Source organism: Taeniopygia guttata, chromosome 1 (assembly GCF_048771995.1).
Source record: "Taeniopygia guttata chromosome 1, bTaeGut7.mat, whole genome shotgun sequence".
Lineage (NCBI taxonomy): Eukaryota > Metazoa > Chordata > Aves > Passeriformes > Estrildidae > Taeniopygia > Taeniopygia guttata.
The window spans coordinates 37,102,374-37,122,305 of NC_133024.1; the positions used below are offsets into that span (position 1 = coordinate 37,102,374).

Below are 19,932 nucleotides of genomic sequence, written 5' to 3' on the forward strand. Positions count from 1 at the left end.
GCCCTGGGGAGCCTGTTCAGTGACCAGCCACCCTCTGGATGAACAACCTTTTCCTGATATCCAACCTAAACCTCCCCTGACACAGCTTCAGGCCATTCCCTTGGGTCCTGTCATTGGTCACCAGAGAGGAGAAATCAGTGCCTGCCTTTTGCTTCTCCTGGTGAGGAGGTTGTAGACTGCCACAAGGTCCCCCCTCAGTCTCCTCTTATTTAATTAGTGTCACTATTTCAGAATTAAGCTTCTGTGCTAAACCAGGCATGCAGGCTGATCTGTAGGTACTGGAGAGAGAGGCAGTCCAGGCTGCCTGGCAGGCCCTTCTTTGTGCTTTACAGCAGAAATCTGGATTACAGGCTTAGGCAGGACACCCATATTTATTAGCCAAAACCAGACAAGATACTTTCGTTCTCTGGGATGTTTGGAATCATATAAACTGAAATATTAGTACTCTTCCCATGACCGAATGGTGCTGCCATGATGCAGGTCTCATGAAGTTACTGGGTGTGATATTTTTTGCCCTTAGATGTCTTAATGCAGAGCTATCAAACAACTCCACTTAAGGGTGTATATTCTGGTGGCTTCATTCCTGCCGAAAAGGCAGTGTGGAGCAGGAATGGAGATGCAGTACCCTCTTGCAGACCCTCGTCCAATGCCAACCCTCTGCTTCCTCCTTAAGGATAAGAGGACAGAGAAAAAGGGAGCTGTTGGTGCTCAGAAGCTCCTGTCATGGTGGCTGAGTATTGAGAAAAGCAAGAAAATAGATACATCTGCTTGCAGCCCTGAGCACACACTCAGTCAAGGGCTAGTTGGGGTCTAACTTGGCTTATTTGTCCTTCCAGGGTGGACCTGTTTGTCAGGGGACAACAGTACTACAGAAACCAAAACTTACTAGCCAAGAAACTACTTCTACAAGGAGGATTTTCAGTAGGTGGCATGGCTCAAAGTTATCTAGAATCACAGAATCATTGAATACTCTGAATTGGAATGCACTCACAAGGGTCACCAAAATCCAGCTCCTGACCCTGCACAGAACACCCGCAAAAATCACACCATGACTGAGAGCATTGTCCAATATATCACTGTATGAAGCAAGAAGAGACTGAGTGGTTTTGTTGTGTTTTTTTTTTTCTTTTTTCCATTATACAAAATTGATTTTTGGGGGGTCAAAAATCAACATTTAAAATACTTATTTTTCTTTTTGAGAAGCAGTCTAAATGCCTTTACTACAGCTTCCACTCCCCTGGGATGGACAACCCACTGACACAGCTTCCTCTGAGCAGTAGGTTTTGTCTCTTTGAGATTCTCTGAGAACTTGGATTACATTAAGGCATGAAGAGAGACTGTTAGCACAGTGGGATCCTCAAATCCAGACACCTAGTTTTAGAGAAAGAATATTGAAATTAAAAACACTGTAATGAAAAGGTGTAAGTAGGTTTTGGCTGGTTTTTTTTAAGGAAAAAAAACCTTCACAACTGCTGGAAAGTGAGAAAAGTATTTCCTTTGATGTCCAATTTTGTCAAAACCACTTGGGAGTAAGTCTAGCACTACTGCTGAGCTGTGTAGGAAGGTATGAATTAGCTTGATGCCAGGTAGGGTCTGGAAAACAGCCATATAAGATGAAAATTAAATTAAAATCACTGAAAGTAGGAACCTAAACTGTTCTTTAAATGATTTGTCCCCATCACTGTGTTGCAGGAGCGTGTGTGAAAAGTAACATTTTCTTTCTGTCCTTCAAACTGGGAGAAAAGCACTCTGGATGTGGACATGGAGTATTAAATGTGAAGTCCTGCGGGTGCTGCAGCTAGGAGCCAGATGTATCCAAAGCCATAGATGCTTACGTGTGGGAAACTGAGTTGAACATGCACTGATGAGCATTCTGGATCACATGCAGACACCTACATTCAAGGGTCTTAGTCTGAAGATGACTCTCATCTGATGTTTTATGTTTAAGTAATTACTGATTTTTCAAACAGGTCTGCTGCCTGTAAAAGAAATTTGTGTTTGTGTTCCCATCTTCTTCCCCAAGGAAAAAAAAACCCGAAACAACTTCTTCCAGACATTTGAGTATTTCCAGAAACTGGTTCAATATATGTCAGTTCTGTTCAGCATTTTCCATATTTATGCCCTGCCTATTTCCAACATGAAATGCCCTTTGTTTATGCTAGTATTGCATGACCCATTTAGACATCTGGGAAAATAGAAGATGATTGGAAATGGGGGGGTCCATGTGTCTAGTTGGTGTCTGTGCTGCTGCAGTATTTGTAGCCAGTGCTTCAGTCTTTCCATGTTTGTGCATATCTATGTGTTTGACCTTGAGGAAATCAGTAAGTCCCTCTGTGCCTCTGTTCCCTGATTGTCCAATGGAGACATTGGACGATTCCTGTCTGCATTGGCAGCCATTTTTTTTATTAAATCTCTTTTTATTTTTTTCTGTTTAAGGAATTTCTTGTTGCTTCCTGTGAGATTGTGCTAGTATTGTTCAGGAAAAAAAAATTAAGTGATGTGTATCCATTATCACTTTGATGGGTTCAGCAGCCTCTTGGCAAACCTGGTTTCAGGGAAAAAGCAATTTGGTTTTCTGTGGCTTGAAGTTTCACCTGTGAAGAGGGCATATGGGAGATGGGGGTGGTTTTCTGGGATTGTTTTTCCTCCCTTTATCAAGTTGTGTACTGTGCAGGGCGCACTTTCTCCTAGGATGAGTTGACAAATTCTCCATCTAAAGCAATCTTGATGTATATCCAAGCCTCTCTCCGAGTGAGGCCGAGCACTTTGGCAGCTCCTTTCTGCACTGAGGTTCTCCAGGGCTGACAGCCGAGGCGCTGCTGAATGGGCCAGCACAGGGCTGGTGCTGATTAATGATGCAAACACAGCCCCAGGAGCAATGCCTGAGCAAACAGGGGTGATGTCAGCCCTAGCAACAGATGGCAGAGCCCCTTTTCCCGTGCTCCACGGGCTGCTCCAGCACTTGGAGCTGCTGAATAAGGAACAATAAGGGTAGCACAGGGTTAACCACCACTTCTATCAGCGTTTTTGTGCTGCCTTCACTCTTTCACAGCAAAATGTCACTGGGTGAATTGATTATTTTTTGTTTTGTTTTGCTATCCAGACACAAGAGAAAAGTGGCCACAAGCAACTTTTAGCTCTTGGGGCTGCCTGGTAAAAAGGGTACAATAAACATCCTTCCCGCAAATGTAGAAAAAGTAATTGAAGGTGGAGCTGTTTTATAGAGGCTTCTGATGCTGTTGCAAATTGTTATGGGTCAGTTGCTATTTCTAACACTAACCTCAGCTGCTCAGGGTGGCTGGAAATGCCCGTGTTAATTACCATCAGGGTGAGGTCTTGTCTGTAGACGCAAATTGTATTGCTTTAACTACACTGGTATCATTAAAGCAGTACAAATACCCCAAAGTGCATGCAGTTACAGCAGTATAAATTAGCTTGTTTATCTCATAATCTATGCTAGTATAAAGCACCTTTATACCCATATAATTGCGCTCACCAGGGGTTGTGCCAGTGTAAATGTTTTGGTACAAAAATCAATAACTAGCATACTTGGAGGCTGTCTGGGGTATGGCAGGCTGGAAGGGCTGCGTTGCAGCAGTTTCCATACTGAATGCTCAGCTATTTTTGTTTTTAATCTATCATTCTTGTCTTGACCTAGAAATAAAAATTTAATGGAAAGTTGAATTTATGGCGGCTGCAGAAATAGGGGTCACAGGTGCTATCTTCCCTCCTTGAACTCCAGAGGCTGGGGGATGAAGGAACCATCTGAGCCACGGCACGGGAGAGGTCCCTTCCTGCACAGAGACGGGCAAAGGGCCAGCCAGCAGACCCTCCTGGAGAAATATCAGTGATGGGAAAGAGAGAGATGTAGCCTAAGATAAGAGGTGGAGGGCTGTTTCACAACTTTCTGGGGCTGCTCTAATACGTGCCATAAAGCCATGCTGATAGCCCCAAATCCAGTAGGACCTGCAGGGGTAAGAGACAATCCTGTTTTGCCTCCCTCATGTGCCTCATGGGGATTTTTTCTTAGGACATAGAGGCTGTGACCCCTCCTGCCAAACTGTAGGGACCTGCCCCATCTGTAAACTGCCTTTATAGTGACTGGAGAGAGAGATACTTCTAAACTTCTCTTAGCTTGAATATCTTAAAAAAGAAAAAGCAAAACATATAAGTCATGCTTAAGAGGTGCCTGCTTCTCTGCTTTGACTGTACAAGGATGATGGTCAGCTGGGTAGGATGCAGGTAGAGTGAGTCTTGCCTGTCCTGGTTAAGCAGGGTCCTGTTCTGTTCCAAGGCACCTGTGCTGGCCCATGGCTTTGAGAGAGGTTTTGGTGGTGTGGCTGCAGAAATATTACTGACTCTTGAAAAATTCCATGCACTAAAAATACCTTTCCTGTCACTTTGTCCTCCTTCCTTTATCTGACAGAGCAAAACTAGTTTGGGACATGGAGTGTCTTAGTGAACTATCAATTAACTCTTTGCTCGTTTCACTCTTTAATGATCTCTTGTTCATTATTTTGCTACTTTACACTATGGCTACCTTGATTCATATCTGCCTGCTCATACAAGCATTTCTTCTGGAAGAGAAAAGGCTGTTGTAGCTCTCTGCACTCCTGGTTTTAGACCACCATCACCACTCTTTAAGTAGCCACCAGGATTGCCCAGGTCCTCAGCAGTTCCCTCAGCTCTGTCTGTCGCCAGACAGCATGGCCCTTTTGGAAACAGTAGGGTTTAGTTCCTGGGAGTAATCTGTGGGTGTCCTGACTCTGATCCCATCCAGCTGCCACGCAGTCTCCAGTCCTTGTTCCCAATTCCTGTATGTCTCCATGATTCCCTACACAGTGGCTCTTAACTCAGTGTGCCTCGGTAGATACAGGCTGTTAAAAGGCTACCTGATAGTGATTTAAGATTTTAAAACATCTTAAATGTTTTAAAAACCTAATCCATCTACATTTTACTTCTGGGTGTTTCAATTTCACCAACCACCACCTACAGTAGTTACAACCTGATCCTTTTGGATCCTACAGGACCAGTTTCTAGATTTAGGGTTGTGTTATTACTGTAAAAACAATACTGCACGTAAAAATAATAATTTGGGGGCGTGAGGAGGCCTAATTGATTCATCAAGGGTTATGCAGCACAAACACTTCAAAGCATCGTCACAGGATCCTGCTGTGAAATGCCACTCAGCCTCCTGCCACAAGGAGCCCAAGGAGCAAATGCTCTGCATATTTTAAGGAGGTACTCTATCTTAGCCTTAAAGCCTCCAAAACTCATAGTTTTTCCTTGCATAGAGACTCCGTCTCAAGTATTTTTGCATTATTTTAACCTATATTTACCCATTTTTAATCTCAAGAAGGACTCTCAAAATTGCTCAGATTCTTAAAACATGAACCTGTGAGATTGAGTTTTTTAAAGTGTTTTAAATGTGCTTCTGTTATGCACAGCACCAGTCTTCAACACATAGTTTTACTTTTATAGCTAAGATTCCTTATCTGTAAAATGGGAGAAGTCTTTTTAACCTGAGAAGGGGCTAACCTCTTACCTCACACAAGCTTTTGGCGCTGAATTCATTGACAGTTGTAGAGTACAATGTAATCTTTGTGTGCTAGATGTTGGTAAAGAACGTGATTTTAAGGTTCTTAGATTTGCCTGGAGTTTTGGGGTTTTTTTATATAATTTTTAAGTGCATGTTGAAAACCATCAAGTCACTGAGGAATGAAGTTTTATTTCCAGCTCGTTAAAACCCATTGAAAACTATGGAAAACAGGTAACTCAGTGTTGTTTTGAGTCCCATGTTTGAGGCAGTTTTATTCCCTTCAGTACTGAATTTAAAAAATGTAACTGATCTGTAAATCAACCCTTTGATGCAGTTAAACTGCCAGAAACCAAAACTGATCTGGCTCAAATGATAGACACTTACTCTGGCTGACAACTTATACATTTAATTGGAAGCTACAGCTTTTGAAATGAATTGGACAGGGTGAAATCATCACAGTCTCAGATGTAGACAATGACAGAAGCCAGTATGTTCAGTTCTCTTCACTGAGGCTTGTAACACAGAAAAAGCTGCTGATCTTACTAGATTGCAATTGAAGATATTTGCCCTTCACTGAATAATGAGCTTGCAATCACATTTTGCTGAAACAGGTTCTTTGTACAAATGAAACTTAAATCAGAAGGAAGTTAAATCTCATTTCTTACTCTTCGATCAAAACCTTCATGGTTGAGTGCCTTGTAGAGAGGAACATTAAGCTCACATTTCTGTAATCTTATTTGTTATTCAAGATTTGCTCCTGATAGCTTAAACTACTGGAAAAAAACACCAAAATTAAAAAAAAAAAAAAAAAAAGAAAAGAAAAGGAAAACAAAAAACAAACCCACGCCCATACAGCCTTAAAAATGGAAAATTGATTCATTTTCACCACTTTGCAAAGCCTTTCATTATAAAGGGAGAGCAAAGCAAGTAGAAAAGAACTGCATGCATCCAAAGTCACCAAATCTTTTCACTTGTTCCCAGGGCTCGGACAACAATGCCACTATGAAAATAGCACTGAGGAGGAAGAGCATGCTGGGTAATGAGATGCAAATGAGCACGCCAAGCATCCCACTCTGCCTTGGAGCCTTTGTATCCAGTAGTGCAATAACAACCAGCTTTTGAGTCATGATAGGTTACCACAGAATAGGTTTCACAATGGGTGTGTGTATTATCCCCATGGTTCTCCTCAGCTTGTGGTCAGCAGGGTAGTTAAACATGGCATCCATTTCAGTGAGAAGTTGCCTAGATTAAAACTAGCTGAAATAAGTGTGTCAGAATTAATTGTAACAAACTCAGTGTGAGACCTTGTGAAGGGAGAAGGCCATTTTATTTCATTTAACTTGATCTGGAACTTGGTTTTTCTTACATTCTCATGCTCCTCACACCAAGGCATACATATCAACATGCTCTGGTGAGCATGACTCTTGTGGGCAATTGAAGTCCTCACTGTGTATCTTGGGTTGTTGACTTACAGGGAACTGATCAAGCAAGTCTTGTTTTAAACCGGTCTTCCAAAACATTTAGGAGTTAACTGAACTTTGCATTGCAGTTTGGCTTATTTCTGCCTCTGTAACTCATTGATGACTGTCTTTGTCTCATCCTAGATCAATTTAAGGCCATCATCTCTCCTTTTCTTAGCATGATAGTATCGGTGATGTGCTGGAACCTTGTTGCCCTCCTTCTGTTACCAAACCACAGATCTCCTGCTGACAGGTCAATACTGGGACCTTTGCAATGTGCCCAGATGTAATCATCACATTCTCCAGACGTCTCCTTGCTTAGCAGTATAGACCATTCCTTTAAACCTGACTGTTGTTTCTTTGAGTGCTTTCACACATACATGTTTCCATTCCAGTTTCAGCCATATTCATCATATTTCTAAAAGGCACCTGTGCAAGAGGGAGGTATCTAAAAAGAATTAGATTTACTCAAAGGTCTGAGCTGTTTCACAAGGCTGGGGAACTGGGCCAGCTTCACAGAGAAAAGCAGCTACTGTCCCTGTTCTGGTTTTGCTCTGCATTTTTACTATTTCTTCTGTGCTGAGCCACCGAAGTGGGGGTCACACCTAACACTGTATTTTACCTTTTGATAACAATTTAAAAATCTGTGCTCAGAGAACCAAAAAAGGGAAAAAAAATAGAAAATGCTTAGTGCTGTCATCTCTGATCTTTATTATATTGTTAGTTAATAATATCTTACAAAAAGTAATTTTTTTTTTTTATTTTTTAGGTCACAAGGCACTTTAGAAAGAAACATACCTGTTATGCCAGTTTTATGGGAGGGAAAGCTGAAGCATGGAGACATAAAATGTCCCATGTAAGGTTACAGACCAAGACAGAGGGTGAGCTGGAAATTCCACAGAGGTGTCTTAGTATGCTTTCTCAGGCAGGAGACCACCTTGGGAAAGGCAGCAGATCTTGACAGTGCTGAATGCAAGTTGCATGTCATGAAAGAGGGCCATATATCTTTTCTGTGAGACTTCTTTCCACAGCTCTATGTTCTGCCTCCAAATCAGCAAGATCACCTCGTCAATTAATCAATTTCTTATTAGAGATGAAGATGAGATTGACTTGACCTGGGGAATCTGCAGGTAGTGCATGGCACCACTCTCACCATTGTGCTTTACTGAGCTGGAGACAATTGATGGTCATGAGGGATTGGCACCTATTTTTTTTTAAACGCATTTTGGGAAGAAGCTGGTGTTGTTTTTCTGTTGGTGAGAACACTGCTTGGTTGAGGGAAAAATACAAAATCACTTCTCTATAAAAGGTAATGGGGGTGTGTAAATTGGGGGGAGGGGGGTGGAACTGACAGCTGTGCCCTGCGCACTCTCTCCGCACCTCCTCCACAAATGAGAAGGGAAAATACCAGGACTTCATCATGCTGTGACCTATGCATATTTTATACAAAAGCATTCATTGGAGACTTTTTACTATTCTCTTTCCTCCTTTTGTTATAATATGCCAGAAAAAGAGGTTGAACAAGAAGTCTTGATGTATCCAGGTCCAAGGTTCTGAAGATTTGCATAGCCCCTTTCCACTGAAAGTGACACCACCACCACCACCCTTGGTGCAGATATTATATGTCTTCATTCCTGCAAACAGTGAAGTTAATTAGCATAAACTATATTCAGAGTCTAGTTAGACTTAGTTGTTGCTTTTGCAGAATTATGAGGCCTTTGTGCACGAAAAATTTAAAGAAAATTGTTTAATGATGATGTGTGTTGGTTACTAAGCTAGCCACCAGTTAGATATATTTACACTATTCTTGCCTCTAATAATGATATGTTAATTATAACCCAAATAGAATTCTGTAATTTCTCCCTGAAAATGGAAGTGATGCAGGGAGCTGTTAAAATCTGTGCTGAAGCATCATATTAGCAGTTAGATTTTTAGGTAGCACTGCACTTCTGAAGGGAAGAAAGCAAAAGAAGATATGAGTGCTATTTCTATTCTTACTTATTTCTTTGAGCCTAAATAAAGCATTTAAACTTGAAAACCTTCTTATCCTACAAAGCATGAATTTATCTGTGAAGTATTTTAGAAGAGCTAAGCCCCTGTGGGACAGTCCCTCAAGGGCATTTGCTCAGTTGTTCCAGAGCATCACAGCCCCAAAGAGATGACTCGGGCAACAATGACAGTGCAGAGAAATTGCTCATCACTTGTGCTACAGTGGCCTGTTCAGCTTGGGCACGTTGAGTATTATCATAAATATTGCAGCTGTGGACTGCAGACTGTGCTTGCAATCTTAAGGATGGGTCCTTAGGGATCATTTTAGAGGGCAGGCACCTTGGGTTGCACTTTGAGTTTCATCCTACCTGAGTTCAAGAAGTGCATCACTGTGAGATGCCTGAAGCCATTTGCAGTCCAAAGTGAGCATAGTCAGGTGGTGACTGTGGTTTGATACAGCAGCCTTTGCAGACCTTATCCTGCTGTCTGCAGTGAGTTTCGATTTGGCTTCTTCCTGGCCAAACACAACTCGCTGCCATCACTCTTATATCAAGTAAGAATAATGATGATAATTTCTGCTCCAGAAATCTGAAAGAATTGGCACCTTAAATACAACTCCTGCAGCAAGTAAATACTGAGGGGTATTATAATATTTGAGATTTAAGCCATGCAGCTGGGAGATAACAAATAATATGTCAGCAGCCAAGAGCAGGAAGACAGGGTGAAGAAATAAGCCTTGCAGTCACAGAACTATTAGTCTGACCTCTGTTAACCACAAGGCTTTCAAAAGTATTTTGAAGGACAGTATAATTAAAAACGTGAAAATAAATAGAAAACAGGATAAAAGTGCTCATGGGTTTACCAGACGTAAATCGTATCAGCCTATCTTGATGTCATGGATAGGATAAATGATGTTCTAAGAAATACTTTGTATGTCATCTACGTGGACCTCAGTAATGCATTTGATACGGTTGCACTGCAGAATTTATGAGGCACGAGGACGCAGAGATTAATTGTTGAATTGATATTGCGTACGGGCCTGGCTGAAGAGGAAATAAAAATTATATGAGTCTTGAATAAGGAATTTGCATGCTGAAGGGCATACATTAACAGATTATCTCAAGTATTGGCTAGACAAATGATCTTATTTGGTGGTTTCTTCAGTGATGCTGGCTTCAAAAGAGGGAGTTTGCTGTCATTGATTGGAAGGCATCATCCACACCAGAGGGTTTGGGGAAAATAAAAAAGAGGAAGAATGGAAAAAAACAACAAAAAACCCCAAAATAAATCCAGCCCCCCCCCCCCCCAAAAAAAACCAAACAAAGAAAGGATCTCTAGGAGTTTGAAGAGTAAAAATTCATTAGTGAAGTAAACTAAACAGTGTATTTGAAGACTAATATGAAACTGCTGCTCCCTGCTAGATGCATCCACAGGAATCAGTAGTTAGGCTGCTTTGGTGTTGTTATGTGGACTTTATATGAAGCACAGTATTCTCCATCCATCAAGCTTAGGAGGGATGACGATTGGAATTGTAATGCAGGAAAGGTAACAAAAAATTTATTAGGTGAGAAAGAGCCAATACAGCTTGTCTTGTTTAGTTGACCAAAATGAAGGTGCAAATTATTCATAAATGCAGTCTGGAAACCAGGCTATTCAGCAGTGATGTGTTCAAATAACCTTCCAGGAGGAATACATGGAACAGAAAACCTGGCCACTCCACAAGTGGAGAAGAATATTTAGAAAAGTAGTGGCTTTGCCTGCAGTTCCTTGGGACTGCACTGGCCGAGTTTTAAAGAATGAAAGGGAGTCCCTCTAAGTCCCCTGTTTTACAGGCAGAACAGACTGGCACAACATATTGTCGCTTTAAACATATTCTAGGAACAAAAAAAAAACCCCAGAATCTGCCTTTAAAGGAAAGCATATTCCAAAACCTTCATTGAAGCATTGAAGTGAATGTTTGCTGTGCATTTTGTTCAGAGTTTTGATATTTTCAGCGATAAGCTGACGGAACTCTTAACAAGAGACAGAAGGGACAATGAAAGAAGAACGAAAAGGTTTTGCTTGAGCTTTTTTTTTTTTTTTTTTTTTTTTAATACATAACCATGCATTAGAAAATGTAACTGTTTTTAAAAAGCAATCATTTTTTATACCTAGCTTGTTTCAAAAAGGTCGTTCCACTTTCATTGTCACCTCAGGAAAAATAATAAAGCAGCAGTCCTCCACATAATTGCACAGGCTTGCCTGGTGGGTTCTCTTTCTTGTTCAATGAAATATCATTCATTTATATCAGAATACAGTCTTTCTAAATTAGAGGTTTACATGTGTAATTATACAAAATGATATGTTTGTTTACATCTCCAAGTAAAATGTACGTAGTTTCCTATCATTTATCTTTGAAATTCAATTTTGCTTTGTCGATCCCTAATTTATTGCAGGAGATGAATGTGCTGTTAGAGTGTTTACAATGCCTCTCGCTGCCTGTGGATAATAGAATTACCTTGGTTATTGCTATTCATTTTGACATTTCTATGGTCAGGAATGTGCAATAGTTTTATGTTCCTGAATATATGGTGAAAATCCTGGTGCTGTTTATTGTGCCTGCCCTTTTCCTTTTTTATCCATCTAAAGACTTAAATTTACTTTTAAAGAGTAGTGGGACAGCTGAAAACTGATGGCTGTGTTTCTCAGCAGCTGCATACTCTCTTCTGGGTTCATAAGTGTGTGGAGAGGCTGTTTCATACCTTTGTGTGTAATGTTAATAAATATTGTAGATTTCTAGTAAACCCATAAACTCCCATATTAATTTCTGCCGATTCAGCCCTAGGGCTTTGGTGAATGAGCAGTGTGTCTAACCACTCACTGAATTTATGGAACATTTTTGGAAAAACAGTGTTTGTTTTACTTATTGCTTTTGTCTGTTTAACTGGTTGGGTTAAAAGGGCTGTATTTCTAGCAAACAATCCCAAGGCATTATTTTTCCAAGAAGAGCTTTCAACGGTAACTCTACAGAATTTTTCTTTTGATATCTTCTTGTGGTTTTCTTTCTGTATACTTGTTCCTTATGGTATTTGAGAAAGGCAGACTGGGAACCACATCCACTTTGGACTGTGATAGGATAAGAGCAGTGTTGCAGGATGCTCAGAGCATCTCACAGGGCACAAGAACTCCGTTGAGAAATGTGTCTAATTTTATATTCTTGTTTCCATTTCAAAATTTTTCTCTTTGAAAATGACAATCTGTATCTGAATGAGAAGAAATTGTCCCTCATCACCTGGGGACTAGAAATCTTGCAGATTAGACCTCGGCTAATCCATCCTCACCATCTGTGTGTGTGTGTCGTGGGACGTGCATGGATGGCCCTGTGCTGCCTGAAGTCCCAGGCAAAGATCCTGACTCCACTGTGAGTGGAAAAGTGTAAAGCATGTATTGCTATGACTTGGAGCCAGGCAGTATGTTCTGAGCTTATGTTTAAAGTCTGCATAATAACCTTAAGTCCCCTATTACACTTCCAATCCATCCATCCCCCACTTCTATTTTCTTAATAGATTGTTTTTATGAATATGCAGAGCAAGAAAAAAAATTAATGGACAGTAAAACACGCAGTAAATGTATCCTATTAATATTTTGCCAGGGAAAGGGATGATGTTGCTTTCTTTCTCAGCTTCCTATCTCAGTGAAGACGCTCAGCCTTCATCTTAAAACAGAAATTTATTCAGTTTCTTTTACTCTAGCCTGCTTATTACCTGTCCTACACTTTTTTCATATTTCACCTAAACAAAGTTTGAAAATGAAAACTCAATAAAGGAGTTCTTCAGAATTTCATTTAAAAAAAAAATTCCTTATACGATAAAATTTGCAGCACTCCCAGAGATAGCAGTAAAATATGCTGTCTCTCCATACTGGATTCTGTTATCTTTTAAGCAGTACTTCAGGAAACAGCTCAGGTAAGGTTATCCATCCACAGGTTGAATGAAAATAATTTAATTTCATAAGGAGAAGGCTATTGAACTCTCCTTGGCTTCACAGCCATATTAGGGAAATTCAATCTGTGTCAGAAAATAGCCTGTAGCAAACTAATTTTTGGTCCCTAAGTGCCATAGTACTGAAAATATGTAAATTTCTTTTTAAGTCAAGGGTCAGTTTAGTTACTATCACACCTACAGCTGTGGGCTGTTGTGGATGTGTAGAGAATAAGCATCAGAAGAAGAAAACCCAGATTAGGGCTTCCTTCTGTGTAATACTGTTCAAATTCTCCAGTGCTTCAAGATTTCCTCTGCCATAACCTTTGCACTTAACAGCCCTTTATGAATGTTTCTTCTGCAGCTAAGTCCATAGAAGAAATGTGGATTAATGAATTCATTTGTTTACAACAAAAATACTTCAAGTAACGCATATATATGGAAAGAATGAACATCAGTAAACCTTAGAGCTAAATATACCTCTGTAAATATGTGCATTTTAGGATAACTTTTAATATTCAACTTATGGGGTAAATGCAAAATGTCACACGCGTGCATGTACATAGTCTAATATTTGACTGTACATACAGTATTTATGAATGTATTTACATAGCACTGCTTGTCTACTTCAGTACACATAGGCACACAGAGGTTTTATTTCTGTGAGCACTCTTCTAGGAAACAAGAGCTAACTGAAGGTAGAGCATGGATTAAATCCTTCAATTTGATCAAATTCTAAAAAAAAACCCTTAAAAATTATAAAGCATTAGTCATACTGTTGAATTTGTAACTATTCCTGATGTTGTATCATGTTCAGTGATACAGACATACACCTTCCTGGTGCATTCATCCACACACCTGCCTGGCATTTACTCCTATGACATCAAACCTATCACCAAGGTACTGTTCACTGATTAGTTTTATTTCTTCATATGCAGTGTAGCAACTGCAGGCTTTGCTAATTGCAAGTGCAAAGTATCTCAGGTGGGATTTGATCTTTCACTGAACTTTTGGCTTCTTTAGCACATCTCAGTGTGCTAAAAGCATTATTCCAAGCATCAGTCGTAAGTGTTGTTCAATGTCTCAATCACACATCTGAGCCCTTGTAACTGGTGGTACGTAAGATGATCCATTGGCTGAAGATTGTATAGGCTGATGTATTGGCTAAATTTTCACAATCTCTTTGTGTTGGTCGTTTTCTTTCTTCTGTGTCACTAAGACTGCATCTGAGAAATAGGGCAAGTCTGCTTTTTTTACCCACCCTACATCTCTGGTTTCCCAATCCACATTATAAAGTGATGAGATGAAGAACATTGTTGTTTCTTCTCCATCTACATCCTGAATTTCCTTTTACAGGGTAGGGATTTGGGAGACATTGTACAGTGTCTTAGCCAGTGGGGTTTTGATAGGATGTTCCCCTGTCAGTGTCAGCTGGGACCTGTGACTGTGTTCTGCCATATTATGGGACATGTTGTGTAGAGTGAGTATGTTCACCTTCCAGCATTTCCAAACTCTGTAACAGGAGTAGAACAATAATTATTCATTTTTTAAGATGAGAAAAATACTCCAACAGCAAAAGTGGCAGGTATCATAGAAAAGCACGTTGTATTAGACCTCCAAGGTGTTATATAGCAAGTTACCTCAAAGCTGAAATTTTTGATCAAACAATGTTTTGGAGTTTCACAAAACAACTCACAGAATTTGACACTTTGATTTTGTGAGTTAAGTATGAAATTCTGTGAGGAAAATGACATAACCTTTTTTGTAAGTGGATGTTGTTACTATAAATAACTTCTCTAGTGAATACAATTTTCCTCTTCACTTTTGTGGATGTTCTTAAAGATCACAGTTATAAGTATCTCCTGACCTTAGCAGGACCATGATGTTTCCCTGAAAATTTGAGAGAAACTACTTGAGAGGTGTGCAGCAACTTCTGAAGCTTGTTAGTGGTTTTGACTATTTTTTTATAAATGTGTGCTGTATTTCCCAGCTGGCTTTGGAGGGTTGTCCATATGATGGTGTCCATAAGGGCCACAGCCCATATTGAAGATAGGAAAAAAAGGAAGAGTCATTTTTTATCACTGTCCCTTTGTGACTTTCTCATAGGCAGGAGCACCACCTAACATAATTTCCTGGGGTTTATTTTTCTCTGAGAGTTATTTTCTTTAGATAATGCCTTTACACCATAACAGAGTATGACAATTTAATGCAGTTAGATAAGAGCTAATGCTGGGATATGGTGTCTTGTGCAAGGTCAAGTTTTTCTCAGTTGTCTCAGTGTCTGGAAAATAAAGTTCTACATCCTGCTAAATATTGCTATTATTACATGTCTGTGGCATGGAGTAGTGAACCCAGGAGGGAGGAACACAGTAAGGTTTTCATAAAACCCAGGAAATTAATTTCTTTGAGACTGGACTGGTAAAGCTGTGGGTAGTCTTAGACATAACTGGCATGTTTGTTTTTTCAGGTTTGATGATTACTCTTCATAATTTCTTGAAATAGAGTTTTGTAACCTAAAAGAACCAGATTTATATGCATACCAATACATTACAATAATTCAATAAATATTAATATCAAGTAACTGAGACCTCATTTTATGTGTAGTTACATTTTGAGCAATAGTGTTGGACAGTGTGTTCTGTCCCTGATATCAGGAATGTATGTGACAGTGAGCAGCCAGGATACTGCAGTGAGTCCATCATGGGTCTCAGGTGGGAAAGAGAACAGGAGAGGAAACTAAAAGCCTCATAACTGCACATACACTGGAACAGTAATTTCTACACATTAATTTAATAGCCTGATGAAACTGCCCAGAATGGGCATTGTATGCTGTCTTTAAAGCAAAAACAAGCAGTTGTGATGGTTCATAGTCAACATACTTCACAATCAGGTCTGCAGAACTGATGGTGATGGTGTGCTACTTCCCCCTTTAGGATCAGCTGTTAAATCTGAGTGATAAATCTTTTCAGATCTGCTACATTTAAAATACAGGCAGTTCTGTTGTAGAGACTTGCTATGTGTTTATACATATCTTTTGGAAGAAAATTCAGGTCTGAAGGCATTCTGACAATTATTGCAGTCAAAAAGGCTCTACATTAAACAAAGGAACCTCCTTTATGGCAACAGTAGTTTTGTGAGGAGGAGCAGCAGTAGTAGTAGTTTTAGTTTTACTATTGAAAGACAAGTACTATTCTATTAATTCTAAGAGTTCAGGATATTCAGTTTCAAATGTTAGCTCTTGATCTTCAAAAGGAATGTGAATTTCTCTGCCTGAAGTAGATGATGAGGACAGAGACCTGTTATTTACAGCTAGAGATCTCTTTTTAAGAAGAAAACAGGTAGAGTTCACAATGGCACATTAGCAATGAAGGAAGTGGAAGACAATATAAAAATCATATTCTGTAATGTGATTATGTTGTGTTTAATAAATATCCATAGTGGCCATACATATGATGAATAGGGATATTTCAAATGTGAAATCTTTATCAATTTATTGGGGCTTAACTTCTTTCATAATTAGGGATTACCTGCCTGTATCTTTGAGTTCTTTTTAGACATGGGGGGGGGGATCTTGTGTGAATGACACCAGTTTATCATCTGTGCTGTCATTTCTGTTTAAACTCATGCAGTGAGTAGATAGATGTCTCCCATATGGTGTAACAGTTTTGAATAGTTAAAACTGCTTGATGCAGGCAATACCAGCTTTGTTTTTTCAGCTTTTTGTCAGTACCAGTTTCTTCCATGTAATTGTAATGATCTGCTCTTAATTTCTGTGGCCTCCCCTTGGACATCACTTCTGTGGTCTGTATCATGTAACAAGTCTGAAATCCTGGAAGCAGAGTGCACTTGCCTTTGTTCATTTAATCCCATTACTTCAAGTAATATTTCTCCCCTTCTCACCAAAATAGGTAAATGGATTCCTCCAAGGAGAAGGTGATGAGGAGCTGTAGCTGTAGCAGCCTTCTGGGACTGGAAGTCCTATGTAGTTGTTGCTGTGGGGTGTTTTAAGAATTCAGTGTCATCATGGATTTGTGTTTAGAATCTTGGCTGGTCTGATTAATTCAATAAGTAGATTAGTTAATCCAGGAAGAATTTCTTTTCTTGTTTCCCTTGGTAATCTTAAAGATGACAAATTCTTGAGAACAACTTGGCCCACTGACGTTGTCTCCAAAATCAGCTTTATATCTAGGAAAAGTTGTTCTATTAAAAAACAAGAACATAATGCATTTTCCTAGCCAAATAAATGTTTTGTATGAGGGAAAACCCAAATCTGCCCTTTAAATCTGTGGTAAGAACAAAAGAAAAAACTAAGCTATGTTCCTAGAAGGTATGCATCAGTTTTCTTAAGGGAACTTTGGAAGTGTTTCCTTTTGTTTCCATGGTATAAATCTTACAAGAGCTTAATTATTGCCTTAAAAAAAGATATCTTGATCATCCTTATGTAAAAAGGTATTTTATTTTAAAGACCCAATTTGAGCATGGAACAAATTGATGAAATTATAGTACAGAACCTTGAATGCATTAGAATTATTACATGTGGAAATCATTATGTATACAAGTAGTTACTACAGAAATAACCTTCTTTGTCAAGTATTCTTGGCATGGAAGTAATCAGCATCCTATCCTATTAATTGTGTGAGAACTCTGAAATCTTTAAAGAGGTTTTTTACAGAAGAAGTTCAGTCATATGCAAATGATTCATTGAAACTCTTAATCATAAGACAAATAGAGATTCTTTAGTGAGTTTTTTTCATTCACTGTAATAAATGTAGCATGTTAACTGTAGACACACAGTTAACTGTTTCTCAGTTATTTTTCTCACAGCATTTTTTTTTAAGATTCATTGCTGGTCAGAAAGTGATAATGGTTGGACTGAGAAATAAAATGCTTGACAGATGTCAAGAGATCTGTGTCTGATAGAGCTTAAAATAGATTTTTTCCGCTTCGTGAGGTTTAAAAATTAATTTGTATTCAGGTTGATAAAGATACATATTTTTAAATGGCTATTGACAAAAAAATGTCATCTTGTTTTCACAGGTCTGATTACCACAACATCAAGAAAATTGGATCGGGAACAGCAAGCAGAACATTTTCTAGAGGTAAGTTTAAGTGAAAAATATACGTTAAGAGGTTAGCTGATTTTTGTAGTTTAAAATCACTTCTTGCTGTTCCAGGAGAGTGGTATTCTACTTTCTCTTCATTTATAACTGACTCACACAAAGCTGGGAATTGCCTGATTATACAGAAGAAATAAAATATTTTGCAAGTCACAAGCACAGGAATAAAATTGAACAAAAATTGAACACTTGTTTTCCACCTCTAATCTACTTCATTTAAGTCTTTTATTGTAGCTGTTAAATTTTGTTTAATATTATTTAGAATATCCAGAGAAAAAAAAAATTTAAAATATATATGGAATGACCCCAACCCTGACAAAATTTTTAGTCTCTCAGGTTAAACTGGTTTAAATTTTGCATCTTGGATCTAATGTGCAGCCTGATAATTTGGATGAAAGCAAACTTTGAACTTTTTCAAATTCACTGCATTATCAGAATCAATTTTTTTGTGTGGTTTTTTGGTGGTTGGTTTTTTTTTGGTGTTTTTTTTTTTTTTAGTTTTGTTTTTTGCTTTTTAAGCTTTCGCTTAATGGGATTGTTAATAACAATTTTCAGGTTAAAAACTGGCTTCTAAAAAGAGTATCTAAACCATTCCCTTGGTCCTTGTGATGAATGTTTCTCTTTATAAGGAGCTCATATGTGTTGGATATGGAGTGATATAGTTGTAAGCTACTGCTTTTCCTGCATGTGTTTTCTTTCACTCTGCTGTACACCATGCTGTGGGTTTCTTTTTCCTTTGAGTAAAAATAAAAGTTCTTTGACTGTCCTTTTGTCTATTTGTGAAGTAAGGAATTCTTGATTCCTGTTGGTACAAGTAAAAGGAACCATATTGTCCCACATAATCAACCACCTCTACTAGGAAATGATCTTCAAATCCATACAAGCTAAAAAACATCTGTACACAACAGTTCACAGTGCAATTACTATCTGACAGCAAAATATATATTAGCATATTCATTAGATTTTTTACTTGCTAAAAATCCCAAATTATTTTGGTAAGTGCAGAACACAGGAGAAAAGGGTGATTATTACTCTACTAGTTTGGGTTGGGGTTTTTTCTTGATAATTCACTGTCTATTCTTACACATTCCATGTCATAAATTAATGGAAGGAAATATAAGTATTTTTACCGCTTTAGGATTTAAGTTGTAAAGTTAGTAAATTAATCATGTATTCTAATAACTTCAAGCTTTCCAGTTTATACTGTCAGAGAAGATCACAAATGGAATGAAAGGGCATTGATTTTGAAATGTGTCTATTGATGAGAATCTTCAATTTGTAAGTCTCCTTTGCTCTGCAGAGAAGGACCAGGTAGTTCTGGTGGACAAAAAGTTAGCACAAAATGAAACACAGGAGGTTCCATCTGAATATGAGGAAAAAAACTTATTTTCTGTGAGGGTGGCAGAGCACTAGAACAGGTTGCGCAGAGAGGTTGTGGGATCTCTCTCTCTGGAGGTGCTCAAAACCTGCCTGGATGTGATTCTGCACAGCCAGCTGTAGATGAACTTGTTTAGCAGGAGTTGGACTATATGAGCTCTACAGGTCATATACAACATCAATCATTCTGTGATTCTGTAATTCTGTAATTTTTCTGTTTGCCTTAGAGATCTCAGTGAGACATGCCAAATACACATTTTCCAAGGGATTCCCATACAGATGGGGGAGTGCTACTACTAATAGCAAAAAGAAAACAATTAAATTACTTAGAAGAATTTAGCTTTAGTCATCAATACAAGTTAATCTTTTCTTTCCCCTGAATTGTATCTTGCTTGAAAAAGTAACCATCTGCAAGATTTTGGTGGCTGAAGATGCACTAGAGAGAAATTTGTGTCGTACAGTGCTCCAAGGCTTATGAATGTGGAGGGCAG

At 38.8% G+C, this 19,932-nt stretch overlaps 1 protein-coding gene across 13 annotated transcripts in view; it reads left to right on the forward strand.

Annotated features, from left to right (window-relative positions):
* FAT3 (FAT atypical cadherin 3) overlaps positions 1 to 19,932 on the forward strand; it is a 394,190-nt gene that overhangs the window by 241,701 nt on the left and 132,557 nt on the right. For all 13 annotated transcript variants that reach the window (XR_012055102.1, XM_072927060.1, XM_072927018.1 and 10 more), the window contains one exon: positions 17,985 to 18,046. Coding sequence is in view for 12 of the 13 variants with exons in the window: in XM_072927060.1 (XP_072783161.1) it covers positions 17,985 to 18,046 (62 nt within the window). In the remaining variant the exon portion in view is untranslated. The remainder of the gene's footprint in view (positions 1 to 17,984; positions 18,047 to 19,932) is intronic.